Source organism: Oncorhynchus tshawytscha, linkage group LG12, assembly GCF_018296145.1.
Source record: "Oncorhynchus tshawytscha isolate Ot180627B linkage group LG12, Otsh_v2.0, whole genome shotgun sequence".
Lineage (NCBI taxonomy): Eukaryota > Metazoa > Chordata > Actinopteri > Salmoniformes > Salmonidae > Oncorhynchus > Oncorhynchus tshawytscha.
The window spans coordinates 31,306,706-31,334,420 of NC_056440.1; the positions used below are offsets into that span (position 1 = coordinate 31,306,706).

The window sequence follows — 27,715 nt, forward strand, 5'->3', positions numbered from 1 at the left end:
ACTGGGGCCTCCCACTCCTCTTTCTGTTCAGGTTAGAGCCCGTTTGCGATGTTCTGTGAAGGGAGTAGTACACAGCATTGTACGATATCTTCAGTTTCCTGGCAATTTCTCACATGGAATAGCCTTCGTTTCTCAGAACAAAAATAGACTGACGAGTTTCAGTAGGAAGTACTTTGTTTTTGGCCGTTTTGCACCTGTAATCGAACACACAAATGCTGATGCTCCAGATACTCAAATAGTCTAAAGGAGGACAGTTTTATTGCTTTTAATAATCAATCAGACAACAGTTTTCAGTTGTGCTAACAAAATTGCAAAAGGGTTTTCTAATGATCAATTAGCCTTTTAAAATTACAAACTTGGATTAGCTAACACAACGTGCCATTGGAACACAGGAGTGATGGTTGCTGATAATGGGCATCCGTACACCAATGCAGATATTCCATTAAAAATCAGCCTTTTCCAGCTACAATAGTAATCTACAACATTAATGTCTACACTGTATTTCTGACCAATTTGATGTTTATTTTAATGGACCAAAAAAAAAAGTTTTTATTTTTTATATTTTTTAAATGACATTTCTAAGTGACCCAAAAATGTTTGAACTGTAGTGTATATACGTTTTATTGTCACATACACTGGATAGGTGCAGTGAAATGTGTAGTAAAGATTTTAACAATATAACAAGTGTTTTATTCAGTTTAATGAATGCTAGAGAGAGATGCTAACTTCAAACCATATATTTACCTAATTATTGAAAGGCAAGGATGTTGGCCAAGTAGCTCCTGCCAAGTCCAGACATATAAGATGGAATTTTTCCCTCTCATGTCCATAAACAAACATAAATCCATTCATTTAGACATTATACAAGTCTTATCCATCATAACTGATCAGACAAAATTAGAGATTTTTCATAATATAAATAATGTATGTGGTCAAACTAAAGCTAACTCATTTGCTTGATTAATCCTATTTTTGTTGAGGCTGGCGCTATTTCCTTTGTCCAAGGAAAATCCATAAGCTGCAGAATTACTTCCTCCCCACAACACACTCATACACATTTCAGTCTCACACCATATGGAATGCCCTCCCACCATATGGAAAGCCTCTTCAGTTTCACGTTCTATGAAAAAACAGTAGAACAAGAAGCAAACTACTGCCAGATTATTTTTTTTACCACGTAATCAGTTTTTCAGTACATCTTTTTCACAGACGTGCACTTGCTCTATGGCTCAAAGCAGCTAGTACAGACAAACAGGCGCGTGCTACTGCAGTTATCCAAGGGCCATCCAGACCTAACAAATTCAGGGCCAGGATGTCAGGATCAGCATGCCATGGAATTTTGTGAGTGTGAACATGCAGAAACAGCTAGTTGACAAAGTAAACCAATTGCTGGTAGACTTGCTCCCCCTGCTGGTTGAGAAACAACTACACCAGATAAAATCAATCCCTTACCAGCCAGTTTAGGTGGGGACCTTAAGAAAACAAACACAAAACAGCTGAACACAAGTGACTGCCTCACGGATAATCTTCTAGTTAACCTGATAAGTAATGTGTTGTGTTGACTTTGGTTAAGCTGGGTGTCCCTGTGTTATTGTGGGGGTTCCAGGAGCTCCTTCAGATGTCCATCTGGTGCTAGCTGGTAAGGTACCTGGGACTTCTTGTTTGTGTGGCTCCGGAGGGAGGGACAGCACTGGAGAAGGAGTCTGCAGACATCTTCATGGCTCTGCTCTGCAGCCTGCTCCCTTTGTCAACACACACCAGCGTAAGTGATACAACTACAGCAGGGATGGGCAACTTTGATGGGTGGGCCCCACAAAAGATCTGAACTCATGATGGGCTGCAGTGGCTCACGGGTCTGTGTTCCCACATCAATAACCCATCATGCATTCAGAGCCAGCCATTTAGTTGGCGAGGAGAGAAAATAATTGTAGTTTTACAGCTAATTTCATGCAATTCTACATATTTTGACATATTTGCGGTTAATATCATATCTGAGTGACAGTGACGAATAAAATCAATGGAGGCCCCCTGGCCGGAAATAGCTGGCTAGACTAACTTACCAATCTAAAACCTGGGCTAATTGAGTGACTGTAAAGACTAATCTCTCATGGACAGATACACGACAAGATAACTGACAACAAATGCTTCTTGTAGCCATCAAATAGCTTGCTGCACCGTACTACTGGCAATGTGGGCTACTCTTCAGCAGCAAACTGCTCTAATTCTTAAACTTCTATTTTAAGATCTCTCCATAGGTTTTGGATGCGATTCAGATCTGGACTCTTCGCTGGCCACTCCAGAACAGTCCAGCAGTTGGTGTCCAGCACTTAAACATGACAGGTAGCCTAGTGGTTAGAGCGTTGGGCCAGTAACTGAAAGGTTGGACTGTTCAAATCCCCAAGCTAACAAGGTAAAGATCTGTCGTTCTGCCCATGAACAAGGCAGTTTAACCCACTGTTCCTAGGCCATCAATGTAAATAAGAATTTGTTCTTAACTGACTTGCCTAGTTAAATAAAGGTTAAATAAAAATAGCTCAGGGGTGCCAATAATTTTGCCCATGCCCAAACTTAAGTTTTAATTTAAAAAATTAAATGTTTTTTTCAATGTTGAAAATCCATTAACAACGTACGGTGAAAAAACGTTTGTTTTTCATTTCAACTTATTTGAGAAGAAATAGGAAATGATTTAAGTGCAAGGGTGCCTATATATTTGGCTCCAACTGTATTTATAAAAAAGAAAATCGAAGGAAAATTGATCCGTGGGCCACCAGTTGCTCATCCCTGAATTACAGTATTGCCTTACAACATAATGCTAGTACTGCACCTTATGTAAAGGGGAGGATCCATCACCATCACATAGCTGGGGATCTGCCCCATGGTGAAGCAACAGCTGGACCACGTCCAGCTGTCCACAGTAGGCAGATCGGTGAAGAGGAGTGGCCCCACCTGGCGTCTGAGGGTTGGCACATGCCCCGCTCTCCAGAAGGAACTTACATACAGACTTATGCCCACTGCGGCTGGCATAATGCTGAAATAAATCACAACCATTACACATGGTTAGGAGGATCAGTTCAACTCAGCCAAAATGTGTTACCAAATATGTGAAATTATAATTTTTGCCTTTGGAGACATCCTCACCAGAGCAGTGTAATTGGCTGAGTCTCTTAGGTTAGGGTCTGTACCCTTCTTGAGAAGTGATTTGACCCTCTCCAAGTCTCCATCCATTGCAGCAGACCAAATACCTGTAATATCACTCAGACTTCACTCATTACAGCTATATATCTGTTTTGTGATCCATTTAACCAGGCAAACTGTTAATGAGTACTAAAGTACCAAATATAGCTACCTCTTTCAAAGTCCATTTCATCCAATGTTTGGTGCGCACTGGGGGACGCAAGTTGGTGGGAACAACACCTAACGTTACATTGATGGCCTCCAGACGACATTGCAGTCTTCAGTGCAGTTGTTTATGTTCTTGTATAAAAAAAACGCATTTGAAAAACAAAGCACGAAAATAGAGGAAACGTTGCACTCGGTAGCTGGCTTCCAAGTCCCACTACTGTACGTTGCTAACGTTAGCTAGCTAATGTTGTTAGCTACAGCTAGCTAGCTCTCATAAGTAGCGAACACAGATGCTAGCGAAAACCGGACGATTGTCTGCAAACTTGTCCCTAAAGTAACCGAGCTTGAGTTTAGCTATTTATCTGGACTCAAAGCTAATATTCTCGAACCACCAACACAGAATGTATACAAATACTTGTGTAACTAACCCATGATGAACACGTGTACACAGGAACTCGACATTAAAGCCATGCTGTCAACATTTTCAAAATAAAGGTTTGCTACAAGAGTAGACAACGTAACTCATACTGGCAATCATTTGTTGGAATTTAGTTAACTAGGCAAGTCAGTTAATTAAGAACAAATTCTTATTTATGATGACGTACCCGTCATTGTATTTTGACATCGTGTTACACTGTTTTAAAGCCATACCCTGTAATATGCAATCTAGCAAAAATTGTCCCCCAACAGACACCACAAAACACAATGATGGCACGGCAATGTTTAATAGAGTTAGCTAGCATACAGTTGCTATATATTATTGAGTCCACTTTGTCTGTCAGCGAGGCTTACCTACAAAAAGGTACATGAAAAACATTACTTACAATTTGGATACAAATTGTTTAAAACATTGAGAGAAAAAAAACACATAAAAAGTTGCAATATTTAACTACCAAAACAACCTCCCTTTATATTCAACTTCTGGGTAGCTTCTTGAAGGGAAATGTATTTTCAAAATTGTAAATGTCACTCACAAGTAATGCCCTCAGCCGGTACATTTCGGGATGAGGTGAGACATCAGCACAGCCAAACAAACTGCAAGATGTGTCTATCTTCGGAAGGTCTTCAGCCAGCTGTAGAATTGTCATTTTAACTAGATTTTACAATGCAACTATAGGAACATCCCTGCCATCAGTGGATACTTTACCATCACAACCTTTAGGAAAAGACCTAGCTACTTTTGCTTCCATATTATGAATAGGTAAAGTACTTACATTGTCCAGGGTGTCAGACAGGCTGTCAGTAACTCTTTTCCCCCCTGGGTTCAAGCCATAGGACCAATGTTGACAGCAACCGTGTGACACTAGAGGCGCTACCAAAAGCAGCAGCAACAAGACCTTTAGGTAAGCAACTCAGGTGTCTGAGGTTTTATAGGCAGCTTAGTTCCCATATGCCATACCCACCAGTTCCATCACTGCTGCAGGAGGACAAAGTGGATTACAGAAAAAGGCTCCACTCAAAAATATATTACAGAGCAGCTTTAAGCACCTCCACTTCAGGCACCCCTAATAGCCTTTTAAAAGATTAACACTTTGGGAATGATTGTGCACTTTTACAGCAGCAACAATAAAATTAATTAGGCACATGGTCTTGGTGTTCTTCTGGAAAGTTAGTGAAAACAGTATTTCATTTTTAATTACACAGTGGCTTTTGTTTATTGATAACAGTAATTTATTGAAATACATTTTTGTGCTTGAGTGCAATAATTATAGACAGGGGAGGAAGAGAAACACCCCCAGTCTTTAACTAACTTTCATTCGATATTTCTTTGATATGTTATATCAAAATAAATAACCATTGTTCTTTTCTACAAGGTCCTGATACTGACGATCTCCACACTCAAGGTGCAATATTCTTTATGATTGCCTTCATTATCACGACAAAAGAGTACCTACTATGGAATAGAGTATAGAGAGAGAATATTGCATCTCAAAAAGGTTTCAGCTACACCTAGAAAAAAAATTCAGCAGCCTTAGACTGGTAAAATACAGTCTTTAAACATGCAAACATTTTCTTAAACAAACTGACAGATTAACAATCACAGTCCAGCAGTGATGTTTTGCTATCCTTATAAAACGCACAAGTTTTGTAAGCACTGGATTTAAAAAATAAAATAAAAAACACTACAAGCACCACATTCAACTTGTTGGTGTCCTGCGAGTAAGTAAAACAGAAGTTAGTGAACAAAATGTTTAATTTAAGACAGATTTGTGCAAACTTCAAAACATGATTGAATTATATGCAATTCATTGTGATGGGAGTGTTGTTATACAACCATCTTCCTCATACAACTAGGTGATCCACAAGCTTGAAAATGACAGTAAACACTTAAAAAACAGCTTATTCACTTTGATTATTTGCTTATCATATTTGGATATGATGAATAATGGTTTTCATACAACAAGAGACAAAAACCACCATGAAATGCATGGAACTAGATATAAATCAGAAAGTGGTAAAAAAAAACGAGGTAGATTCACAGAGAACACCAAACAAAACAACAGGCAGCTTCTGACTTCAGTGATTATCAATGAAGAGTACATTGCATTCTTGAAATTCTGTTTCATCAGCCACATTATTATAAGAAAAATGAAATCCACAGCATAATTAGGTGGTGCAATAACAGCAAATTATTTTGCCATTTTTATCATGCTACAGTATAGCTTTGGCGTAGAAAAAACATTATCCTAATCATAAAGCCTATCTGACATAAAACTAAGTACATTGATAAGAATGTACAGTCACACCATGCCCTTATATTGTTACTTTAAACCTTCATGCACTTATAGTTTAATAATCAGACTTTCAGAGATGTTGCGTTAAATAATCAAGAAAGTGTATATACATCTAGAATTTAAAAGAATACTAATAAGGTAGGATTGAATCCAGACATAATAGTAAACATACATGAAATATTTTGGTTTTGGGGAAAAATAAGGAAAGACAGTTAAACAAATATCCCTGAATGTGCTCTAGTGCAAATTATTTAAAGCTAGTATCTGAGCTGGAATGCCAGGGATGTGCATAAAACTACCTGTATTGCACAAGGGTCAAAGAAGCTTGATAGTAGGGGTGGGTGGGATTGGCTGGCAAATGAAGACCTTTGCCAGGCATCCATGAGATTAACCAGCCTGAACCCAGATGGAATGTGCAGGAGAGTTATCTAACACTCTGAGACATGTGCAATGCAGTCAGCATCTCTTCAAAAATGGCCCCCTTCACGTTGGACCCTCTCAAGTTGGCCTCTTGTAGGTCACAGCCAGACAGATCACAGTTCTGTGAGGAGTAAAACGAAACTCAACCGTCAGTATTCTTGGTACTAACCACAGTCATTATTCTTGGTACTAACCTTAACTGTTTTATTACCGTGACATCTATCTTAGGATGGACAACTTCATGGTATCTAACTGACAAACCTTTAACTTGTTGAGTTTACTGCCTACTACTCATCCCCAGAAGATAAGATATGCATATTATTAGTAGATTTGGATAGAAAACACTCTGACATTTCTAAAACTGTTTGAATAATGTCTGAGTATAACTTAACTTATGTAGCAGGCGAAACCCAGAGGAAAAACCATTCAGATTTTTTTGTTTTTGAGGTCACTCTTTTCAATGGGTTTTCATTGGGAATCCAGATTTCTAAGGGACCTTCTTGCAGTTCAAATCAAATCAAATTTTATTTGTCACATACACATGGTTAGCAGATGTTAATGCGAGTGTAGCGAAATGCTTGTGCTTCTAGTTCCGAGATACAGTAGATGGTATCGAGTACAGTATATACATATGAGATGAGTATGTAAACAAAGTGGCATAGTTAAAGTGGCTAGTGATACATGTATTACATAAGGATGCAGTCGATGATATAGAGTACAGTATATACGTATGCATATGAGATGAATAATGTAGGGTAAGTAACATTGTTTAAAGTGGCTAGTGATATATTTACATCATTTCCCATCAATTCCCATTATTAAAGTGGCTGGAGTTGAGTCAGTGTCAGTGTGTTGGCAGCAGCCACTCAATGTTAGTGGTGGCTGTTTAACAGTCTGATGGCCTTGAGATAGAAGCTGTTTTTCAGTCTCTCGGTCCCAGCTTTGATGCACCTGTACTGACCTCGCCTTCTGGATGATAGTGGGGTGAACAGGCAGTGGCTCGGGTGGTTGATGTCCTTGATGATCTTTATGGCCTTCCTGTAACATCGGGTGGTGTAGGTGTCCTGGAGGGCAGGTAGTTTGCCCCCGGTGATGCGTTGTGCAGACCTCACTACCCTCTGGAGAGCCTTACGGTTGAGGGCGGAGCAGTTGCCGTACCAGGCGGTGATACAGCCCGCCAGGATGCTCTCGATTGTGCATCTGTAGAAGTTTGTGAGTGCTTTTGGTGACAAGCCGAATTTCTTCAGCCTCCTGAGGTTGAAGAGGCGCTGCTGCGCCTTCTTCACGATGCTGTCTGTGTGAGTGGACCAATTCAGTTTGTCTGTGATGTGTATGCCGAGGAACTTAAAACTTGCTACCCTCTCCACTACTGTTCCATCGATGTGGATAGGGGGTGTTCCCTCTGCTGTTTCCTGAAGTCCACAATCATCTCCTTAGTTTTGTTGACGTTGAGTGTGAGGTTATTTTCCTGACACCACACTCCGAGGGCCCTCACCTCCTCCCTGTAGGCCGTCTCGTCGTTGTTGGTAATCAAGCCTACCACTGTTGTGTCATCCGCAAACTTGATGATTGAGTTGGAGGCGTGCGTGGCCACGCAGTCGTGGGTGAACAGGGAGTACAGGAGAGGGCTCAGAACGCACCCTTGTGGGGCCCCAGTGTTGAGGATCAGCGGGGGGGAGATGTTGTTGCCTACCCTCACCACCTGGGGGCGGCCCGTCAGGAAGTCCAGTACCCAGTTGCACAGGGCGGGCTCGAGACCCAGGGTCTCGAGCTTGATGACGAGCTTGGAGGGTACTATGGTGTTGAATGCCGAGCTGTAGTCGATGAACAGCATTCTCACATAGGTATTCCTCTTGTCCAGATGGGTTAGGGCAGTGTGGTTGAGATTGCATCGTCTGTGGACCTATTTGGGCGGTAAGCAAATTGGAGTGGGTCTAGGGTGTCAGGTAGGGTGGAGGTGATATGGTCCTTGACTAGTCTCTCAAAGCACTTCATGATGACGGAAGTGAGTGCTACGGGGCGGTAGTCGTTTAGCTCAGTTACCTTATCTTTCTTGGGAACAGGAACAATGGTGGCCCTCTTGAAGCATGTGGGAACAGCAGACTGGTATAGGGATTGATTGAATATGTCCGTAAACACACCGGCCAGCTGGTCTGCGCATGCTCTGAGGGCGCGGCTGGGGATGCCGTCTGGGCCTGCAGCCTTGCGAGGGTTAACACGTTTAAATGTCTTTAAATGTTCCTACCGCTTCCACTGGATGTCACCAGTCTTTAGAAATTGTTTGAGGTTTTTCCTTTGTGTAATGAAGAAGTAGCCCTGTTCAAAACGAGGGTCACTTCATGTTTACTTTTTGATGGAGGCAAGTGACCAGAAAAGTAGCGTCAGTTTGGTTTCCTCCTGTATTGAACACAGATCATCCCGTTTACAAATACCTAAAGTTGTATTACAAAAGTAGTTTGAAATGTTTTGGCAAAGTTTACAGGTAACTTTTGAGATATTTTGTAGCGTTGGAAGCTGTGTTTTTCTGGATCAAACGAGCAAAATAAATGGACATTTTGGATATATACTTCCGGCGCCGACAGAGATGGCCGCCTCGCTTCGCGTTCCTAGGAAACTATGCAGTTTTTTGTTTTTTTACGTGTTATTTCTTACACTAGTACCCCAGGTCATCTTAGGTTTCTTTACATACAGCCGACAAGAACTACTGAATATAAGATCAGCGTCAACTCACCATCAGTACGACCAAGAATATGGTTTTCGCGACGCGGATCCTGTGTTCTGCCTTACAACCAGTGTAACCGAGTGGATCACATGCAGCGACCAAAAAAAAAACGACTCAGAAAAAGAGGGAAACGAAGCGGTCTTCTGGTCAGACTCCGGAGACGGGCACATCGTGCACCACTCCCTAGCATTCTTCTTGCCAATGTCCAGTCTCTTGACAACAAGGTTGATGAAATCCGAGCAAGGGTAGCATTCCAGAGGGACATCAGAGACTGTAACGTTCTCTGCTTCACGGAAACATGGCTAACTGGAGAGACGCAATCCGAAGCGGTGCAGCCAGCGGGTTTCTCCACGCATCGCGCCGACAGAAACAAACATCTTTCTGGTAAGAAGAGGGGCGGGGGCGTATGTCTTATGGCCAACGTGACATGGTGTGATGAAAGAAACATACAGGAACTCAAATCCTTCTGTTCACCTGATTTAGAATTCCTCACAATCAAATGTAGACCGCATTATCTACCAAGAGAATTCTCTTCGATTATAATCACAGCCGTATATATCCCCCCCAAGCAGACACATCGATGGCTCTGAACGAACTTTATTTAACTCTCTGCAAACTGGAAACGATTTATCCGGAGGCTGCATTCATTGTAGCTGGGGATTTTAACAAGGCTAATCTGAAAACAAGACTCCCTAAATTTTATCAGCATATCGATTGCGCAACCAGGGGTGGAAAGACCCTGGATCATTGTTACTCTAACTTCCGCGACGCATATAAGGCCCTGCCCCGCCCCCTTTCGGAAAAGCTGACCACGACTCCATTTTGTTGATCCCTGCCTACAGACAGAAACTAAAACAAGAAGCTCCCACGCTGAGGTCTGTCCAACGCTGGTCCGACCAAGCTGACTCCACACTCCAAGACTGCTTCCATCACGTGGACTGGGAGATGTTTCGTATTGCGTCAGACAACAACATTGACGAATACGCTGATACGGTGTGCGAGTTCATTAGAACGTGCGTTGAAGATGTCGTTCCCATAGCAACGATTAAAACATTCCCTAACCAGAAACCGTGGATTGATGGCAGCATTCGTGTGAAACTGAAGGCACGAACCACTGCTTTTAATCAGGGCAAGGTGTCTGGTAACATGGCTGAATACAAACAGTGCAGCTATTCCCTCCGCAAGGCTATCAAACAAGCTAAGCGCCAGTACAGAGACAAAGTAGAATCTCAATTCAACGGCTCAGACACAAGAGGTATGTGGCAGGGTCTACAGTCAATCACGGACTACAGGAAGAAACCCAGCCCAGTCACGGACCAGGATGTCTTGCTCCCAGGCAGACTAAATAACTTTTTGCCCGCTTTGAGGACAATACAGTGCCACTGACACGGCCTGCAACGGAAACATGCGGTCTCTCCTTCACTGCAGCCGAAGTGAGTAAGACATTTAAACGTGTTAACCCTCGCAAGGCTGCAGGCCCAGACGGCATCCCCAGCCGCGCCCTCAGAGCATGCGCAGACCAGCTGGCCGGTGTGTTTACGGACATATTCAATCAATCCCTATACCAGTCTGCTGTTCCCACATGCTTCAAGAGGGCCACCATTGTTCCTGTTCCCAAGAAAGCTAAGGTAACTGAGCTAAACGACTACCGCCCCGTAGCACTCACATCCGTCATCATGAAGTGCTTTGAGAGACTAGTCAAGGACCATATCACCTCCACCCTACCTGACACCCTTGACCCACTCCAATTTGCTTACCGCCCAAATAGGTCCACAGACGATGCAATCTCAACCACACTGCACACTGCCCTAACCCATCTGGACAAGAGGAATACCTATGTGAGAATGCTGTTCATCGACTACAGCTCGGCATTCAACACCATAGTACCCTCCAAGCTCGTCATCAAGCTCGAGACCCTGGGTCTCGACCCCGCCCTGTGCAACTGGGTACTGGACTTCCTGACGGGCCGCCCCCAGGTGGTGAGGGTAGGCAACAACATCTCCTCCCCGCTGATCCTCAACACTGGGGCCCCACAAGGGTGCGTTCTGAGCCCTCTCCTGTACTCCCTGTTCACCCACGACTGCGTGGCCATGCACGCCTCCAACTCAATCATCAAGTTTGCGGACGACACAACAGTGGTAGGCTTGATTACCAACAACGACGAGACGGCCTACAGGGAGGAGGTGAGGGCCCTCGGAGTGTGGTGTCAGGAAAATAACCTCACACTCAACGTCAACAAAACTAAGGAGATGATTGTGGACTTCAGGAAACAGCAGAGGGAACACCCCCATCCACATCGATGGAACAGTAGTGGAGAGGGTAGCAAGTTTTAAGTTCCTCGGCATACACATCACAGACAAACTGAATTGGTCCACTCACACAGACAGCATCGTGAGGAAGGCGCAGCAGCGCCTCTTCAACCTCAGGAGGCTGAAGAAATTCGGCTTGTCACCAAAAGCACTCACAAACTTCTACAGATGCACAATCGAGAGCATCCTGGCGGGCTGTATCACCGCCTGGTATGGCAACTGCACCGCCCTCAACCGTAAGGCTCTCCAGAGGGTAGTGAGGTCTGCACAACGCATCACCGGGGGCAAACTACCTGCCCTCCAGGACACCTACACCACCTGATGCTACAGGAAGGCCATAAAGATCATCAAGGACATCAACCACCCGAGCCACTGCCTGTTCACCCCGCTGCCATCCAGAAGGCGAGGTCAGTACAGGTGCATCAAAGCTGGGACCGAGAGACTGAAAAACAGCTTCTATCTCAAGGCCATCAGACTGTTAAACAGCCACCACTAACATTGAGTGGCTACTGCCAACACACTGTCAATGACACTGACTCTACTCCAGCCACTTTAATCATGGGAATCGATGGGAAATGATGTAAATATATCACTAGCCACTTTAAACAATGCTACCTTATATAATGTTACTTACCCTACATTGTTCATCTCATATGCATACGTTGATACTGTACTCTATATCATCGACTGCATCCTTATGTAATACATGTATCACTAGCCACTTTAACTATGCCACTTGGTTTACATACTTATCTCATATGTATATACTGTACTCGATATCATCTACTGTATCTTGCCTATGCTGCTCTGTACCATCACTCATTCATATATCCTTATGTACATATTCTTTATCCCCTTACACTGTGTATGACAGTAGTTTTTTTTGGAATTGTTAGTTAGATTACTTGCTCGTTATTACTGCATTGTCGGAACTAGAAGCACAAGCATTTCGCTACACTCGCATTAACATCTGCTAACCATGTGTATGTGACAAATAAAATTTGATTTGATTTGATATATCGACGGAATTAATCGAACAAAAGGACCATTTGTGATGTTTATGAGACATATTGGAGTGCCAACAAAAGAAGCTCGTCAAAGGTAAGGCATGAATTATATTTTTATTTCTGCGTTTTGTGTCGCACCTGCAGGGTTGAAATATGCTTTCTCTCTTTGTTTACGGAGGTGCTATCCTCAGATAATAGCATCGTTTGCTTTCGCCGAAAATCTTTTTTTAAATCTGACATGCCAGGTGGATTAACAACAAGCTAAACTGTGTTTTGCTATAATGCACTTGTGATTTCATGAAAATTAAATATTTTTAGTAATTTCACTTGAATTTGGCGCTCTGCAATTCAGCGGATGTTGACGAAAATGATCCCGCTAACGGGATGGGTGCGCAAAGAAGTTAACAACAAACTTAAAATGATTACAAGACTAGTCTAATTCTATTTGACTTAATTTTTTTGTCTCAAGATTAATCCTCTTAAATGCCCTCAGCTTACCTCAAGATCGGTTCCTGCCAAAGTGGCACCCCGCAGGTTACAGTTCTTCAGCTTAGCATTTTTGAGAGTGGCCACACGCAGGTTAATTCCGGTCATCTGACTTCCCTCCATGTCAACCCCTTTCAGATTGGCACCTAATAAGACAGAAATTAGATGTTCAACACCAGAGGTTAAACAAGTGTTATCGGTTCCATGTTTCTCATTCCTCTTATCATAAAAATCAATTAGAAAGCTTACCCTCTAAGTTGGCCTTGAGTCCAGATGGGTCCTCAAAATTGCATCCTTTGAGAGACGCCCCCTCAGCATTTGAACAGAGCATCTTGACACCCTGCAAGTTAGCACCCTAAAACAGAAAGACAAAATCAGTCCGTACAAAATACTGCTAATTTCTGAAAGATTTCATAGGCTAGTGAAGGAGCTATGGCTCACATCGAGGTTGGCCCCAGACAGGTCAGCGCGCTCCAGGTTTGAAGAGCATAGGTTGGCATGTGTCAGGTTGCAGCGACTCAGGTTGGCCATCTTGAAGTTGATGTAGCGCAAGTCGAGGCGAGAGAGATCAGCACCACTGAAATTAAGTCCCTTGTGGGTAAAGGTATTATTTGTCAGGTTCACGTGTCATGTTAGTTAGACCGGATCTAATGTTCAACAGTGCGTTGTCCTTGTTGCAAATGTGTTGCGTTTTACCTGACAGCGGAGCTCTGATTTGGTGGGTGTAGCCAGCAGAAACCGAACAAACTCCTTGCGAGAGATGGGAGAGTGGTCCTCAGGTGTCTGGTTATTCTGGAGAAAGGCATGGGGTGACATAGGACATGGATCAATATGCTGTGTTGAAATGTAATAAATCATTTGAAATATGTAGCTGGAGTTCTTCACCTTTATTGCTACTTCCAACTGCTCAGCAAGCTGCGCAATTCCAAAGAAACGGGCCTCCTCCAAAACCCCTGAAATTCACATTTAATTTACTGATTTGAGCTAATATATTGTCAATATTTCAGAAATCTAAATACTGTATTCAACATGCACAAATTAAGTGTTCTCATTCATCTGTGAGCAGTATCATAGAATCAAGGTAATGAAAGTTCTGGCTGTAAATGCCATACATACCAAGTAAATTGATTCCTTCATTGATAATGAGCTGGCCATGTCGCAGGTAATTAAGAATAGGCTCGAAGTATTCTGGGCTGCGATCAATCAGGTAAGCCCCACATTCATCCTGCTTGTTACCCCATACAGCTGCAGAGCAAGGATAGAGGGGACATCATTATGGGTAAATCACAAAAAAAAGGTAGCAGGGTTAGTAGTAGATGTGACAGACTTAATTATTTGTACCCTTCTCCCGAAACATGTGAGCAAGCATGCTCTCTGGCTCCTTGCTGACCAAGGTGCTCCTGTAAAAAAAGATTTGTTTGTGAGGAAAGAAGTGACCAAAGGATAAAGTGGATGGCAATAACTGAGAAAGATGTTCATTTGTGATTTCTGATGTTCACAGACCATGGAAATAACTCCTCCATTGCTTACCGTGTGGTGGTGAAGAGACGCCCTCCAATATTAAGCGTCAGCCAATCGGTGTGTGTCCCAGGCCGATCGTCTCTAGCCCTGACATCATTCTGTGGGTCTAAGATAATAACACTATTCAGAGGGATAACTCAAACCAAATGGTTTGCAAGGAAAGAATTAGAGGACACAAACTCACCAAAAAAGGGGTCTCCCTCTGAGACATACAAAACATCATCATCCCTATAATAAGAAATTGTAGAGAAATTAATACTCAATATTGGCAGGAGTAAGGACCTTCCAAGTGCATGAAACTACAAAGTGTTGAAGGAAGTTAACAATACCTGATGAGCGCTATGTCATCTATAAGACCACCTTTTCCATTGTATAAATTACAGGCTTTGATTCCCAACTTATTGGTTGCTACAGATAACAGGTCAGTCAAGGTCCCATACACAGCTACAACCTAATAAAGGAAAACAGAGTTATTGTCATAAAACAGACTGATTTGGGCAAACCCATTATTTCTTGCTTACTTAAATATAGACTCAGCAATATGACATGACACACAGCTAGAGCACTGCTTATAGACAGATAACAACAACAAAGTTCAAATCTACCAAGACTGCCAGGAGTTAGCGACTTAACTTTAGTCAACTCTGAGTTCAACTCGGGATAACTGGTCATACGAAAGTGGCTCACCTTTTGGTCAGGTACATTTCTATGGCAACGAATCCTCGAGAACTAACCTGCTCCGGGGCAGCCTAACTCCACTTACTCTGAATGAAATTACTAAGTCGCGAGTTAAGGAACAATGAAATCAGATTCCCTCCATCTTGCAAAGTCATCATCCCCTTCATTTGAGGTAGACAATGGATTAAATATTTTATTAATAAACATTTTTATTTTGTGTGTTAAAAATAGTAATGTTAAAATATAATCACATTACACATTTAGTAAACTTCACACAATCTAACACTGTATGTATGACTCAATAAAAAATAAATAGGTTTGGGGAAAAAGATGCTTGTGCAAAGCAGGGGCGGCAGGGTAGCCTAGTGGTTAGAGCAGTGGGCAAGGTACAAAACTGTTGTTCTGACCCTGAACAGGCTGTTAACCCACTGTTCCTAGGCCATCATTGAAAATAAGAATTTGTTCTTACCTGACTTGCCTAGTTAAATAAAGGTCAAATAAAGAAGCACACCAAAGATGGCATTAATAAAATAGAGTGAACTTATAAAAGTCAGAGCCTGCTGAATTTGCAAGACAACTTTTCTTTCATTTTGATTTTGAAACAAATGAAAATGTGGCACTGTCTCAATGAAGGGTTTGGCATTGAGAGAAAATTCTAGGTGGGATTCTGCCTTCTCCCTGCAGTTTTCAGCCATTAGCTTCACCCACGACTGGCTCATGTGAAATACGATCCCGATGCTGTGTTTTAAGGTTTAGAAACGTCAATAATCATCGCTTGCGAAACGGCTTGCGAAACATATAGCCCTTACCTTTCATCATGCCTCCTTGCAGCATGCCTAAGGCACGTTCACGCAGATGAGAAAGAATCTTTCAGATAAAAAATATACACTTACTGTGGCAGTTTGCATAGAGTTATTTTTGCATAGAGTTATGGATGCCCCCCATCTGATGAAACTACACTTAGACATAGGTGTTTGGTGCATGTTATATATCTAATTATAAACTGGGTGGTTCAAGCCCTGAATGCTGATTGGCTGACTTTTATTTTTATTTCTTGCTGATATGTAAAATAAGGTCCTTTTATGTTTCATACTTTCACTTTTGATACTTAAGTATATTTAAAACAAAGTACTTTGACTTTTATTCAAGTAGTATTTTACTGGGTGACTAACTTCAATAATGTTCTATTAAGGTATCTTTACTTTTACTCAAGTATGACAATTGGGTACTTTTTCCACCACTGACTTTAGCTAACTACACAAATTATGGGCCGCATAACTTCGATGCAACTAAACCAGTTTGTTTGGACATTTGGCTGTTAGTGGCTTAGTTGCGTCGAAGAGGAGGCTGTATTAAATTAGCTAGCTAGCTAGTCTAGCTAACGTTAGCTCAATAGCTAAGCTAACTGTACGCACCTTGCCATTTCTGGACGTCCCGTTCACAAAAACAGTAACTCTTCTCATTCTTAGTAATAAGCTTTAATACTAATTCTAGAACAATGAGCCCCAGAAGGATGCTCCAGAGGTAGCTAGCTAGCAGACTTGACAGTGGGACGAAACAGCAAGAAGACAACCTTGAACATTGGTTAACGCCAACCAACCAATGGAATGGGCATATTACTAAGGTATTAAGCCTCACACCAATCAAATGTTGAAACAGAAAGTAGGTGAGCCAATCAGGGGCCATCATTGGGTGCAATCGTTTTACAAGCCGGTGCGTGCCGTCAGTAATACTTTAAAGGTCCAATGCAGCCGGGTTTTATCTCAATATCAAATCATTCCTGGGTAACAATTAAGTTCCTTAACCTCTTTGTGATAGTTTCATTCAAAATGTTAAAAAATAAACTAAAATAATTTACCAGCAAAGAGCAATTTCTCAAGCAATAATTGGTCTATTAACTAATTTGCATCACCAGGCAGGCCAAAACTCTATCCCACCAGATATTTCAGGCAGTCTTTTCAAAAAGCTTGTACACTAAAAGGGTATTATCATAATTTGATTTAGTTAATAAATGAAGTATATCTGGTGCTATCCACATTGTCCACACGCTCTGCAGTCCACACACCCATGGTAGTTACTATCTAGAATCATTGGGATATACCCGTACGTAAAAAATTTCAAATCAATGTTTATTGGTTGCATACACAGATTTGCAGATGTTATCGCAGGTGTAGCGAAATGCTTGTTTTCTAGCTCTAACAGTCTAGCAATACACAATCCAAAAATAAATTGAGAAATATCAGAACGAGCAATGCCTCCTTATGCCTCCTTGCAGCATGCCTAAGGCACGTTCATGCAGATGAGCAGGGACTCTAGGCATCTTTCTTTTGGTGTTTTTCAGAATCAGTAGAAAGGCCTCTTTAGTGTTCTAAGTTTTCATAACTGTGACCTTAATTGCCTACCGTCTGTAAGCTGTTATTGTCTTAACGACCGTTCCACAGGTGCATGTTCATTAATTGTTAATTGAACAAGCATGGGAAACAGTGTTTAAACCCTTTACAATGAAGATCTGTGAAGAAATTTGGATTTTTACTAATTATCTTTGGAAGACAGGGTCCTGTTTTTTTGTTTGTTTATATACTGTACCATTAAAAATCTCAGACATCTACTCAAAGGTTTTGCTTTATTTTGACTAATTTCTACATTGTAGAATAATAGTGAAGACATCAAAACACATGGAATCATGTAGTAACCAAAAAAGTGCTAAACGAATCAAAATATATTTTAGATTCTTCAAAGTATCCACCCTTTGCCTTGATGACAGCTTTGCACACTCCTGGCATTCTTTCAACCAGCTTCATGAGGTAGAATGCATTTCAAATAACAGGTGTGCCTTGTTAAAAGTACATTTGTGGAATTTCTTTCCTTAATGCATTTGAGCCAATCAGTTGTGTTGTGACAAGTTGGGGTGGTATTCAGAGCCATATTTGGCAAAAGACCAAGTCCATATTATTATTGCAAGAACAGCTCAAATAAGCAAAGAGAAACAACAGTACATCATTAATTTAAGACCTGGTCAGTCAATAAGGAAAATGTTAAGAACTTTGAATAATTATTTTTCAAGTGCAGTCTCAAAAACCATCAAGAGCTATGATTGAAAATGGCTCTCATGAGGACCGCCACAGGAATGGAAGACTCAGAGTTAACTCTGCTGAAAATGATATGTTTAGTAGAGTTGTCAGCCTCCGAAATTGCAGCCCAAATAAATGCTTCACAGAGTTCAAGTAACAGACACAGAGGAGACTGTGTGAATCGGGCCTTCGTGGTCGAATTGCTGCAAAGAAACCACTACAAAGGACACCAATAAGAATTGACTTGCTTTGAATAAGAAACACGAGCAATGGACATTAGACTGGTGGAAATTTGTCCTTTGGTCTGTAGTCCAAATTTGATATTTTTGGTTCCAATCGCCGTGTGTTTGTGAGACACAGAGTAGGTGAACGGATGATCTCCGCATGTGTATTTCCCACCGTAAAGCATTGAGGCGGCAGGTAGCCTAGTGGTTAGAGCGTTGGGCCTGTAACCAAAAGGTTGCTAGATCGAATGCCTGAGCTGACAAGGTAAAAATCTGTCGTTCTGCCCCTGTACAATGCAATTAAACCACTGTTCCCCAGTAGGCCATCATTGTAAATAAGAACTTGTTCTTAGCTGACTTGCCTAGTTAAATAAAGTATGGTGTGGGGGGGGCTTTGCTGGTGACACAGTAATTTATTTAGAATTCAAGACACGCTTAACCAGCATGACTACCACAGCATTCTGCGGTAGTCACGCAGTAAAAGGCACATGACAGCCCGATCGAGTTTGCCAAAAGGCACCTGAAGGACTCTGACCATGAGAAACAAGACTCTGGTCTGAATGCCTGCATGAAACTTGGCACCATCCCTACGGTGAAGGCATGGTGGTGGCAGCATCATGCTGTGGGGATGTTTTTCGGCGGTAGGGACTGGAAGACTAGTCAGGATCGAGGGAAAGATTAATTGAGCAAAGTACAGAGATCCTTGATGACAACCTGCTCCAGAGCTCAGACTGTGGCGAAGGTTCACCTTCCAACAGGACAACGACCCTAAGCACACCCAAGACAACGCAGGAGTGGCTTCGGGACAAGTCTCTGAGTTGCCCAGCCAGAGGCCAGACTTGAACCCGATCGAACATCTCTGGAGAGCTCCCCATTCGCCCTGACAGAGCTGGAGAGGATCTGCAGTGAGAATTTTATTCAAAATCTTAAGTTACATCAATCAATCAATCAAATGTATTTATAAAGCCCTTATTACATCAGCCGATGTCACAAAGTGCTGTACAGAAACCCAGCCTAAAACCCCGAACAGCAAGCAATGCAGGTGTAGAAGCACGGTGGCTCGGAATAACTCCCTATAAAGGCCAAAACCTAGGAAAAAACCTAGAGGAACCAGGCTATGAGGGGTGGCCAGTCCTCTTCTGGCTGTGTCGGGTGGAGATTATAACAAAACATGGCCAAGATGTTCAAAATGTTCATAGATGACCAGCAGGGTCAAATAATAATAATCACAGTGGAATCACAACTGCAATCAACGCATGTTTACAACTTCCAAACAGTACACTTGTGTACTTTTTATGTACTACAGTGGACAGCCACAAGAGGGCGATGTCTACTGGCAGACAGGCCTTACATATCCGCTTTCTGAGTTTCCTAGCAACCACAGCAAAGCTGTGAGTGACTGTAGTACTGTGGATGAAGGTGTGGAAAATCATGTTGCTAATGTATTCAGCACAACAAAAATACATCCCAGCAGAGTGCACAAATTTATTGTAATGAAAGACATTTTTCTTTCAGCAATACTGTTAATTTTAGTGTTAGTATTTGCTTGAAGGAGTCATTATTCCATCAGGATATGGTCACATGGTTCCTCTTGAAACAAAAATATACATATTTTGATATAAAATGAAGTCAGTAATTCCAATTCGGTTTAAATTGCAAATATCCAGCAGAAAACATGACAACCAACCAACCCATTATCATGTCTGCATAGGTTTTGGTGCAGTTTAAAAGTTTAGACTAATTAGAGGAAGTAAACCATACCAGTTTGGATAATATTATCCAATGTGACAGTGCTTTTAACTCATATGGTCCACTCAAGATTTAATATTAGTCCCCTTACAATGTTGAGTTAAATGATGAACCAATCAAATATTTATTACAATTTAGATCCACTTGGGTTTGAAATAAGGGAAAGTTATCCTCAGAAATTGCAACATCTGTACATTTTTTTATTCCATCAGTGTCTCATCTTCAACAGTTAAATATGAAGCAACACTTTTAAATGGAGTCGGTGTAAGTTACTGGGTCATATTTGAACAACTCATTTAAACTGTCTCCATTCAGACTGTGGGAAATAAGGAGACAACTTCAACTAGTTCTTAAGGTATCTTTGCACACTGTTTAATGTGCCACAGTAACCACACCCAAAGGTAAAAACAAGTCTTAATTGAATCTATCAAAGTAAAGCAGAACATTCACCTTCATTGTCATTTAAGTGATGGATTTTATGGGGCATAACATACAGCAGAATAAATACAGAATTTGAATCAAGCAATGCAGCTTAGCCTTGAATGTGTTTAAACAAAACAAAAATAAAATCCACAATATCAAGAGATGCAACTTAAAGCCTTGTCATTGGGACAGGTTCTGGGTCTTTCTGGTAAATGCTGGTCAACACTTTGCCAGTCCTGGCCAGTTTCCCCGTCATATGGCGTGTAGGGGAGTCCGTAGAAGGCATGCCATAGGGAGCCATGGGCTCTCCCCATCAGGGGGTGTGGTGGACTAGTTGGTGGACTTTTTTGGGGCAGAATAGGAGCACCACCAGTCTCTTCAGAATGTCTTCCGATGGATGGCACGTGCTCGGTCTTCCTCATACTCCTTCTTTGACACCCACATCTTCTTGAAGGTGTCCAGTGACGCAAGGATGGAGCCCCTTAAAGCATACAACAGAGGATCATTACCGTCCATTACTCTGGAAAGACTGTTTAATCTAAGTGTGGCTGATCACATGACGTTACTTACCCTATCCACGTGGAGTAGAGTCGTTCTTGAGGTGCAGAGATCTAACAGAGAAACAGGGAAATAAACTGGCTGTGAAACAGCACAACTAGTTCAGAAATATGTTGCACCAACATTAAACATACTACATTGAAATTGCTGCTCATACATGGGTAAATACAGCGCCAAGGCAGCAAATACCTTTATTTTCACATCTTTAGGTGCCAACTTTTTTACTTCACTTAACAACCGGTCACCAAAACCTTTGGGACAGAAACAAAATTGTAAACAGGGAGAGTAATACAATTAGCCAATGCTGAAGGAGTAGAGTTTGTTTGCTACAGTCTTCAATATTTAATTGGTGGGACAGGACTCTAGGCCATACCTTTGAGGAGTGTGGAGCCCCCAGAGAGAACAATGTTGGAAAAGAGTGTACGTCGCAGGTCCATGTCAGACTTCTGAATTGCAAAAGCAAGAACTTCGTGGATTCCTTCACTCTCGTCCCCTATCAGGTCTGGACGGAAGAGGAGCTCTGGGGCTCGGAACCGAGCAGGGCCAATCTACACAGGGGATAACAAGCTGTCAATTCATCAGTAAAATACAACAGTTTATATGTTAATGTCAAAGTAAGTAGTAATATTTAACTTCCAGAACACTAAATCTTAAACATTTTGAGAATGAATCTAACATGACTCACATCCAATGTGCTGCCATCAGGAAGAGTGTACTGCACCTTCTCTGTCTCCAAGGTCTCATCTTTTTGTGGGTTCAGTGAGAGGTAGCATGCTCTCTGCAGAGGTAAACAATTAGGGTGACAGGCGTCAAGGACAAAGAATGAAACCAATAACAAGACTGATAGTGTCTTGAAGATTTATACAACTATTTGCCTTGACCCCATCAAAAATACAACAATTTCTTCATCCATACCTCTTTGATAGTGCGCACAACCTCAAACTCAGCTGAGGTGTGGAAGTCATAGCCTTCCTTGCGCAGTAGCAGGCGTAGGTAGCGTGAAACATCACGCCCAGCAATGTCGACCCGCATGATAGAGTGAGGGATGGCAAAGCCTTCATAGATGGGCACAGCATGGGTTACCCCATCACCAGCATCCAGCACCACTCCTGTTGTCCGCCCTGTGGCATATCTGCAATATCCAAAGAGACATTCAAAACGGTTGTTTTTGCTAATGATCATTTTCACAACGCTACAGTTACTAATGCATTACATGTCATATTAAACTGGGGTTTCCTTAGTTGTCAATACCACAGCCATAGGAGGGGTTTTATGACCTATATGGCTGTGATAACTAGTGATGACCATTTTCTTCCTTTGGGAGTGAAATCTTTTAATGTACCGGTATGCCCAACATAAGGCTGGCAAACAAGAGAAGATATCTAGAGGAAAAAACAAACTCACAAGCTTAATACTGCCTGCATGGAGATGAAGAGCGCTGGTACATTGAAGGTCTCAAAAAACACCTCTGCTGCACGCTCCCGGTTTTTACTTGGGTTCAAGGGGGCCTCTGTCAGCAGCACAGGATGCTAAAGGACATTAGGAGAAATGCAAAAGAAAGTAAATGCAGTGAAACAGTAAAAAAACACACAAAAAACAAAATTCATATTAACTTCAAGAAGCCCTGAGAGAGAACACCAGCTCTCATGATCAAATGAAAAGTACCCAGAATAAGTATCACAGAAACCAGAGAAAAATACCTCTTCAGAGAAGGTCTGTAGTTGCTCCTTAGAGTACACATATTGCCAGATGCGCTCCATGTCATTCCAGTCCTTCACAATACCGTGCTCCATTGGGTACCGCACAGACAGGAGCCCCCTGTGTTCCTACAACCACATGGAGAGAAAGTATTGGGAATAGCAGGCAAAGTACTATATTTTGTTTAAAAATACAGATTTAGTGTTAATAACAGCCTACATATAGGCATACAGGCCCATAAAGCCCTTTACATTATCAGTGACACAGGGCCACAGGCATCTGTCTTAGTAGAGCACTGTACCTCTGCTTTTGGGCCAATGAAGAGATCTCCTTCCAGAGCACCTGCCATCACCCGAACATGCTTTGGACGACCCACACTAGAAGGTAAACACATGGATCATTTTACATACACTTTTCATTCAAACAAAGCATTTCAGTCAAATACATTTAAGTATTTAATATTATAGTGTTGAGATGGCTGTAGTGTTTGATCTTACTAGTTTGGGAAGCAGTATTTGGGGATCTGGTCTCCTGCAAAACCAGCTTTAACAACACCGGAGCCCTGAAAGAGAAAGAACATGTAGGTCCTTGCAACGTCAGCTACATATATTAACTCATTTATTATAGGGACTGAGGGCGTCTCTGACCACATCTGTTCATCCTGTTTGTACAGTGATATCAGTCAGTAGTCATGAGAGAGTGCTGAGGGGCAGCACACCAGCCTATTGTAAACTACTGTGTCAGACCCAATATCAGTAGTAAAAATATGCTGTTCCTTAATTCTTGTACTCTAATGCCTTGTATTGATTACGATCAGCAACACAATAATGCATAGGTAAATTATTATTTCTTTTATTTCACAATGATGCTGCTATCAAGTAGCCTGAAGAGAAAGGCTGTTCATAATCTAGCCTAACGTTAGATGATGCGCTAGTTTCCTAACTCGTCCTTTCTTTGATAATTAACGTTGTCTAGACTTCTTATTTATAGCTAGCTGGCAAACTAACCTAACTAGTTGAAAAGTAAGATACGTTGTTTTACTCTGAGCTCCCCATAATTCGCATACGGCATATGGATGGATTGGTTGGGGATGCAACCATCTAACGTGAGCTTGTTGTTAGCCTTGGTTATCACCCTTCCCGTCTCACAATGCTATGGTAGGTAGCTAACTAGCTACTGACTGAGTCGCAAAGCTAGTCAGTGGCTTTAGCAAAGATATTTGATCTCTGTGGCTTTAGCTAGCTAATCTTGTTAGCTAACCATCTAGACAATAAGAGGGTTTGCAAAAGCATACTACTGGCTAATCAGCTAACTAACTTTAGCTATAAACAAGACAACGACCACCACCCATTGAAAAGCAAACTAACGTTAGCGACTTTTCGGTTACCTTAGTTACCGTTACATTTACCAATGATGTTGGCTACTTACATTATCAATAACCACAGGCTGATTTGCTATTATATCATAGGACTCCATGGTGATAACCTTATAGATATAGGTCCTTTATGAATCCTTTTGTCCTAGCATTGTAGTTAGCTGATTTCGCCTTGTTATGTGGCGCAACGATGCAGATATAAATGTATAGCTAGATAGGCTCAGCTATTATCCGCCCACTCTGTGCAACGATTAGAGGGTTGTTTTTGCGATTTCGACGTACAGCCACACAAGCCAATCGCAAGCCATTGGAAGTAAAACGGTGACGTATGAAGCTTACCTAGCAACAATAGGGTGCATGCAGTGGTGTAAAAATACTTAAAAGTTCTACTTAAGTAGTTTTTGGGGGGATCTGTACTTTACTTTACTATTTATATTTTGTACATTTACTCCATACGTTTTCCCGGACACCCAAAAGTACATTGTGACAGAAATGGTCCAATTCACACACTTATCAAGAGAACATCCCTGGTCATCCCTACTAATTTACCTCTGCTCTGGCGGACTCACTAAACACAAACGCTTCGCTTGTAAATTATGTCTGAGTGTTAGTACCCCTGGCTACCTGTCAATAAAAATAAAAATTGTGCCGTCTTGTTTGCTTTAATGTAAAGAACATGAAATTATTTATACTTTTTACTTTTGATACTTAAATACATTTGAGCAATTATATTTACTTTTGATTACTTAAGTATATTTAAAATCAAACACTTAGACTTTTACTCAAGTAGTATTTTACTGCGTGACTTCACTTTTACTTGAGTTATTTTATATTAAGGTATGTTTACTTTTTACTCAAGTATGACAATTGGGTACTTTTTCCACCATTGGGTGCGCACGCACCCTGAAAATAAAAGCTCACCATTGAAACTGATCCAAATGGATACAAGTAGTGGAATAATGCCATATCTGGACCACTAGATAATGCTAAACGAGGTTGTAATGTTGTTACATAACTTAAAAACAATGCAATAATAATTAATTTGACAAACAGTATAAAAAAATTAAGATCCCTCTGGATGTGTTAGACTGCATAATTGCAATTGGGGCATGCATATGTCCACTGTACGGCCAGCTTCACCTACTCGGTGACACACACAGATTACAATTCCAAAGAGTTTACTCAAATATTAAGGTAATAGCTCTTAATGCAGGACCTGGTAGGCCTACCCTGTAGCAAACAAACAAACAAAATCATTTCCATAGGCTATGGACCGTACCTGTTTAACTTGTATTTTTTTCCTCTGAAGTGGCCTCTCTAAAAGCAGAGTGCATCAATGCTTCCCGTTGGAGCAATTTTTTTAATTTTATGTATTAACTTTTTTATTCTTTATTTAACTAGGAAAGTCAGTTAAGAACAATTTCTTAATTACAATGATGGCCTACCCCGGCCAAACCAGGACAACACTGGGCCAATTGTGCGCCGCCCTATCATGGCCAGTTGTGATATAGTGTGGAATCAAACCAGGGTCTGTAGTGACGCCTCTAGCACTGAGAAGCAGTGCCTTAGACCGCTACGCCACTCGGGAGCTGCATTTCAAGATCGCATGTACAGTTTCAGGATAAACAATGCATGTGCTTTGAATTCATGGCGATTTGTATGAGAAAATACGGTAGGCTACAACAACGCACACACGATTATTGATCATGCGGATAGCAGAGCAGAGAAGACCGTATGAAGTATGGGACAGATTTATACATTGCATATAATTTAACAGTTCCATTTAATGTCACACTGTTCCTTGCGGCTGGGAATTGCCAGGGACCTCACAATGCGATACGATCATGATACTTATGTGCTGATATGATATATAGCGATTCTCACAATTCTATATGTATTGCGATTTGACGTTCCAAACATATTGCTAACTATATGTCTGCTGCAGAAAGACGAGAGAGCAAATGAGTTTTGATCAGTCAGGGGGAAAAAGTGCTGAAAACATGTTGGCTCCAACTAGCGTTAGCTAACGCTGCCTAATATTTTAAATATATTTTTACACACTGATATTTGTAGTCAAATAGCGGATGGGTTTGGGTGGGAAATCTTGGTAACCTGGTTCCCACCCAAAAAAATCCTAGCTGATACTACATTTTATGGATGCACACTATAGGTAAGTCTGTACAGTGCATTCGGAAAGTATTCAGACCCCTGACTTTTTTCACATGTTGTTACGTTACAGCTTTATTCTAAAATTGATTCAATCGGTTTCCCCTCAATCTACACAAAATACCCCATAATGACCAAGCAGGTTTTTACTAAACTTAAATAATACATTTACATGAGTATTCAGACTCTTTACTCAGTACTTTGTTGAAGCACATTTTGCAGTGATTACAGCCTCAAGTCTTCTTAGGTATGACACTACAAGCTTGGCACACATGTATTTGCAGTGTTACTCCCATTCTTCTTTGCAGATCCTCTCAAGCTCTGTCAGGATGGATGGGGAGCGTAGCTGCACAGCTATTTTCCAGTCTCTCCAGAAATGTCTGATCAGGTTCAAGTCTAGGTTCTGGCTGGATCACTCAAGTACATTCCTGCGTTGTTTTGGCTGTGTGCTTAGAGTCGTTGTCCTGTTGGAAGGTGAACCTTCCCCCAGTCTGAGGTCCTGAGCACTCTTTTTTTAAATATTTTTTTTACCTTTATTTTACTAGGCAAGTCAGTTAAGAACAAATTCTTATTTTCAATGACGGCCTAGGAACAGTGGGTTCAAATCAAATCAAATCAAATTTTATTTGTCACATACACATGGTTAGCAGATGTTAATGCGAGTGTAGCGAAATGCTTGTGCTTCTAGTTCCGACAATGCAGTAATAACCAACAAGTAATCTAACTAACAATTCCAAAACTACTGTCTTATACACAGTGTAAGGGGATAAAGAATATGTACATAAGGATATATGAATGAGTGATGGTACAGAGGTTATTTTCCTGACACCACACTCCGAGGGCCCTCACCTCCTCCCTGTAGGCCGTCTCGTCGTTGTTGGTAATCAAGCCTACCACTGTTGTGTCATCCGCAAACTTGATGATTGAGTTGGAGGCGTGCGTGGCCACGCAGTCGTGGGTGAACAGGGAGTACAGGAGAGGGCTCAGAACGCACAGTGGGTTAACTGCCTGTTCAAGGGCAGAACGACAGATTTGTACCTTGTGAGCTCGGGGATTTGAACTTACAACCTTTCGGTTACTAGTCCAATGCTCTAACCACTAGGCTACACTGCCGCCCACTCTGAAGGTTTTCATCAAGGATCTCTCTGTATTTTGCGCCGTTCATCTTTCCCTCGATCCTGACTAGTCTCCCAGTCCCTACCACTGAAAAACATCCCCACAGCATGATGTT

General features: G+C 41.6%; 4 protein-coding genes across 7 annotated transcripts; all 4 read right to left on the minus strand.

Moving 5' to 3' along the window:
• Positions 1 to 683: 683 nt before the first annotated feature.
• On the minus strand, positions 684 to 3,805 carry ankrd39 (ankyrin repeat domain 39). The gene is made up of 4 exons (XM_024438834.2): positions 3,347 to 3,805; positions 3,139 to 3,242; positions 2,825 to 3,028; positions 684 to 1,735 (listed from the first exon to the last, which is right to left on the minus strand). The coding sequence occupies exons 1-4, from the start codon at positions 3,444 to 3,446 to the stop codon at positions 1,589 to 1,591; spliced, it is 555 nt and encodes a 184-aa protein (XP_024294602.1). The 5' UTR covers positions 3,447 to 3,805; the 3' UTR covers positions 684 to 1,588.
• A 280-nt stretch (positions 3,806 to 4,085) lies between these two features.
• On the minus strand, positions 4,086 to 4,754 carry LOC112264087 (progonadoliberin-1). The gene is made up of 4 exons (XM_024440685.2): positions 4,742 to 4,754; positions 4,557 to 4,693; positions 4,317 to 4,415; positions 4,086 to 4,134 (listed from the first exon to the last, which is right to left on the minus strand). The coding sequence occupies exons 1-4, from the start codon at positions 4,752 to 4,754 to the stop codon at positions 4,093 to 4,095; spliced, it is 291 nt and encodes a 96-aa protein (XP_024296453.1). The 3' UTR covers positions 4,086 to 4,092.
• A 764-nt stretch (positions 4,755 to 5,518) lies between these two features.
• Positions 5,519 to 16,805, minus strand: LOC112262944 (BTB/POZ domain-containing protein KCTD9). 4 transcript variants are annotated; one of them, XM_024438838.1, is made up of 12 exons: positions 16,636 to 16,805; positions 14,872 to 14,993; positions 14,727 to 14,770; positions 14,552 to 14,648; positions 14,363 to 14,421; positions 14,138 to 14,266; positions 13,907 to 13,974; positions 13,718 to 13,813; positions 13,463 to 13,612; positions 13,271 to 13,376; positions 13,034 to 13,167; positions 5,519 to 6,618 (listed from the first exon to the last, which is right to left on the minus strand). In XM_024438838.1, the coding sequence occupies exons 1-12, from the start codon at positions 16,681 to 16,683 to the stop codon at positions 6,502 to 6,504; spliced, it is 1,170 nt and encodes a 389-aa protein (XP_024294606.1). In that variant the 5' UTR covers positions 16,684 to 16,805; the 3' UTR covers positions 5,519 to 6,501. The 4 variants fall into 4 exon arrangements, with proteins under 4 accessions (XP_024294606.1, XP_024294605.1, XP_024294604.1 ...); XM_024438837.2 differs by lacking the exon at positions 16,636 to 16,805 and adding an exon at positions 16,114 to 16,356; XM_024438836.1 differs by having other exon boundaries at positions 13,718 to 13,974.
• Positions 16,806 to 19,986: 3,181 nt separating this feature from the next.
• LOC112262946 (beta-centractin) lies at positions 19,987 to 24,569 on the minus strand. The gene is made up of 11 exons (XM_024438839.2): positions 24,372 to 24,569; positions 23,441 to 23,505; positions 23,245 to 23,320; positions 22,946 to 23,071; positions 22,650 to 22,774; positions 22,161 to 22,377; positions 21,931 to 22,023; positions 21,619 to 21,793; positions 21,435 to 21,496; positions 21,258 to 21,298; positions 19,987 to 21,168 (listed from the first exon to the last, which is right to left on the minus strand). The coding sequence occupies exons 1-11, from the start codon at positions 24,417 to 24,419 to the stop codon at positions 21,066 to 21,068; spliced, it is 1,131 nt and encodes a 376-aa protein (XP_024294607.1). The 5' UTR covers positions 24,420 to 24,569; the 3' UTR covers positions 19,987 to 21,065.
• Positions 24,570 to 27,715: the final 3,146 nt, after the last annotated feature.

What these genes read in the sequence shown, in the direction of transcription:
- LOC112262946 (XM_024438839.2), bottom strand. Translation starts at nt 24,419, where the DNA reads ATGGAGTCCTATGATATAATAGCAAATCAGCCTGTGGTTATTGATAAT. An exon ending in ATGCAGGCAGTATTAAGCTT is followed by an intron (nt 22,378 to 22,649) that starts GTGAGTTTGTTT and finishes TGGATATTGCAG; the next exon opens with ATATGCCACAGGGCGGACAA. An exon ending in CTGATGGCAGCACATTGGAT is followed by an intron (nt 21,794 to 21,930) that starts GTGAGTCATGTT and finishes TCCCCTGTGTAG; the next exon opens with ATTGGCCCTGCTCGGTTCCG.
- LOC112264087 (XM_024440685.2), bottom strand. An exon ending in TGTCTGACACCCTGGACAAT is followed by an intron (nt 4,416 to 4,556) that starts GTAAGTACTTTA and finishes ACAATTCTACAG; the next exon opens with CTGGCTGAAGACCTTCCGAA. An exon ending in ACCGGCTGAGGGCATTACTT is followed by an intron (nt 4,135 to 4,316) that starts GTGAGTGACATT and finishes ACCTTTTTGTAG; the next exon opens with GTAAGCCTCGCTGACAGACA.
- LOC112262944 (XM_024438835.2), bottom strand. Translation starts at nt 16,203, where the DNA reads ATGCACCAAACACCTATGTCTAAGTGTAGTTTCATCAGATGGGGGGCA. An exon ending in ACTCTATGCAAACTGCCACA is followed by an intron (nt 14,994 to 16,113) that starts GTAAGTGTATAT and finishes TTCCTTTATTAG; the next exon opens with GTTGTAGCTGTGTATGGGAC. An exon ending in AATCAGAGCTCCGCTGTCAG is followed by an intron (nt 13,613 to 13,717) that starts GTAAAACGCAAC and finishes TTTACCCACAAG; the next exon opens with GGACTTAATTTCAGTGGTGC.
- ankrd39 (XM_024438834.2), bottom strand. Translation starts at nt 3,446, where the DNA reads ATGTCGTCTGGAGGCCATCAATGTAACGTTAGGTGTTGTTCCCACCAA. An exon ending in CAGCCAATTACACTGCTCTG is followed by an intron (nt 3,029 to 3,138) that starts GTGAGGATGTCT and finishes GATTTATTTCAG; the next exon opens with CATTATGCCAGCCGCAGTGG. An exon ending in GATCCTCCCCTTTACATAAG is followed by an intron (nt 1,736 to 2,824) that starts GTGCAGTACTAG and finishes CAAAGGGAGCAG; the next exon opens with GCTGCAGAGCAGAGCCATGA.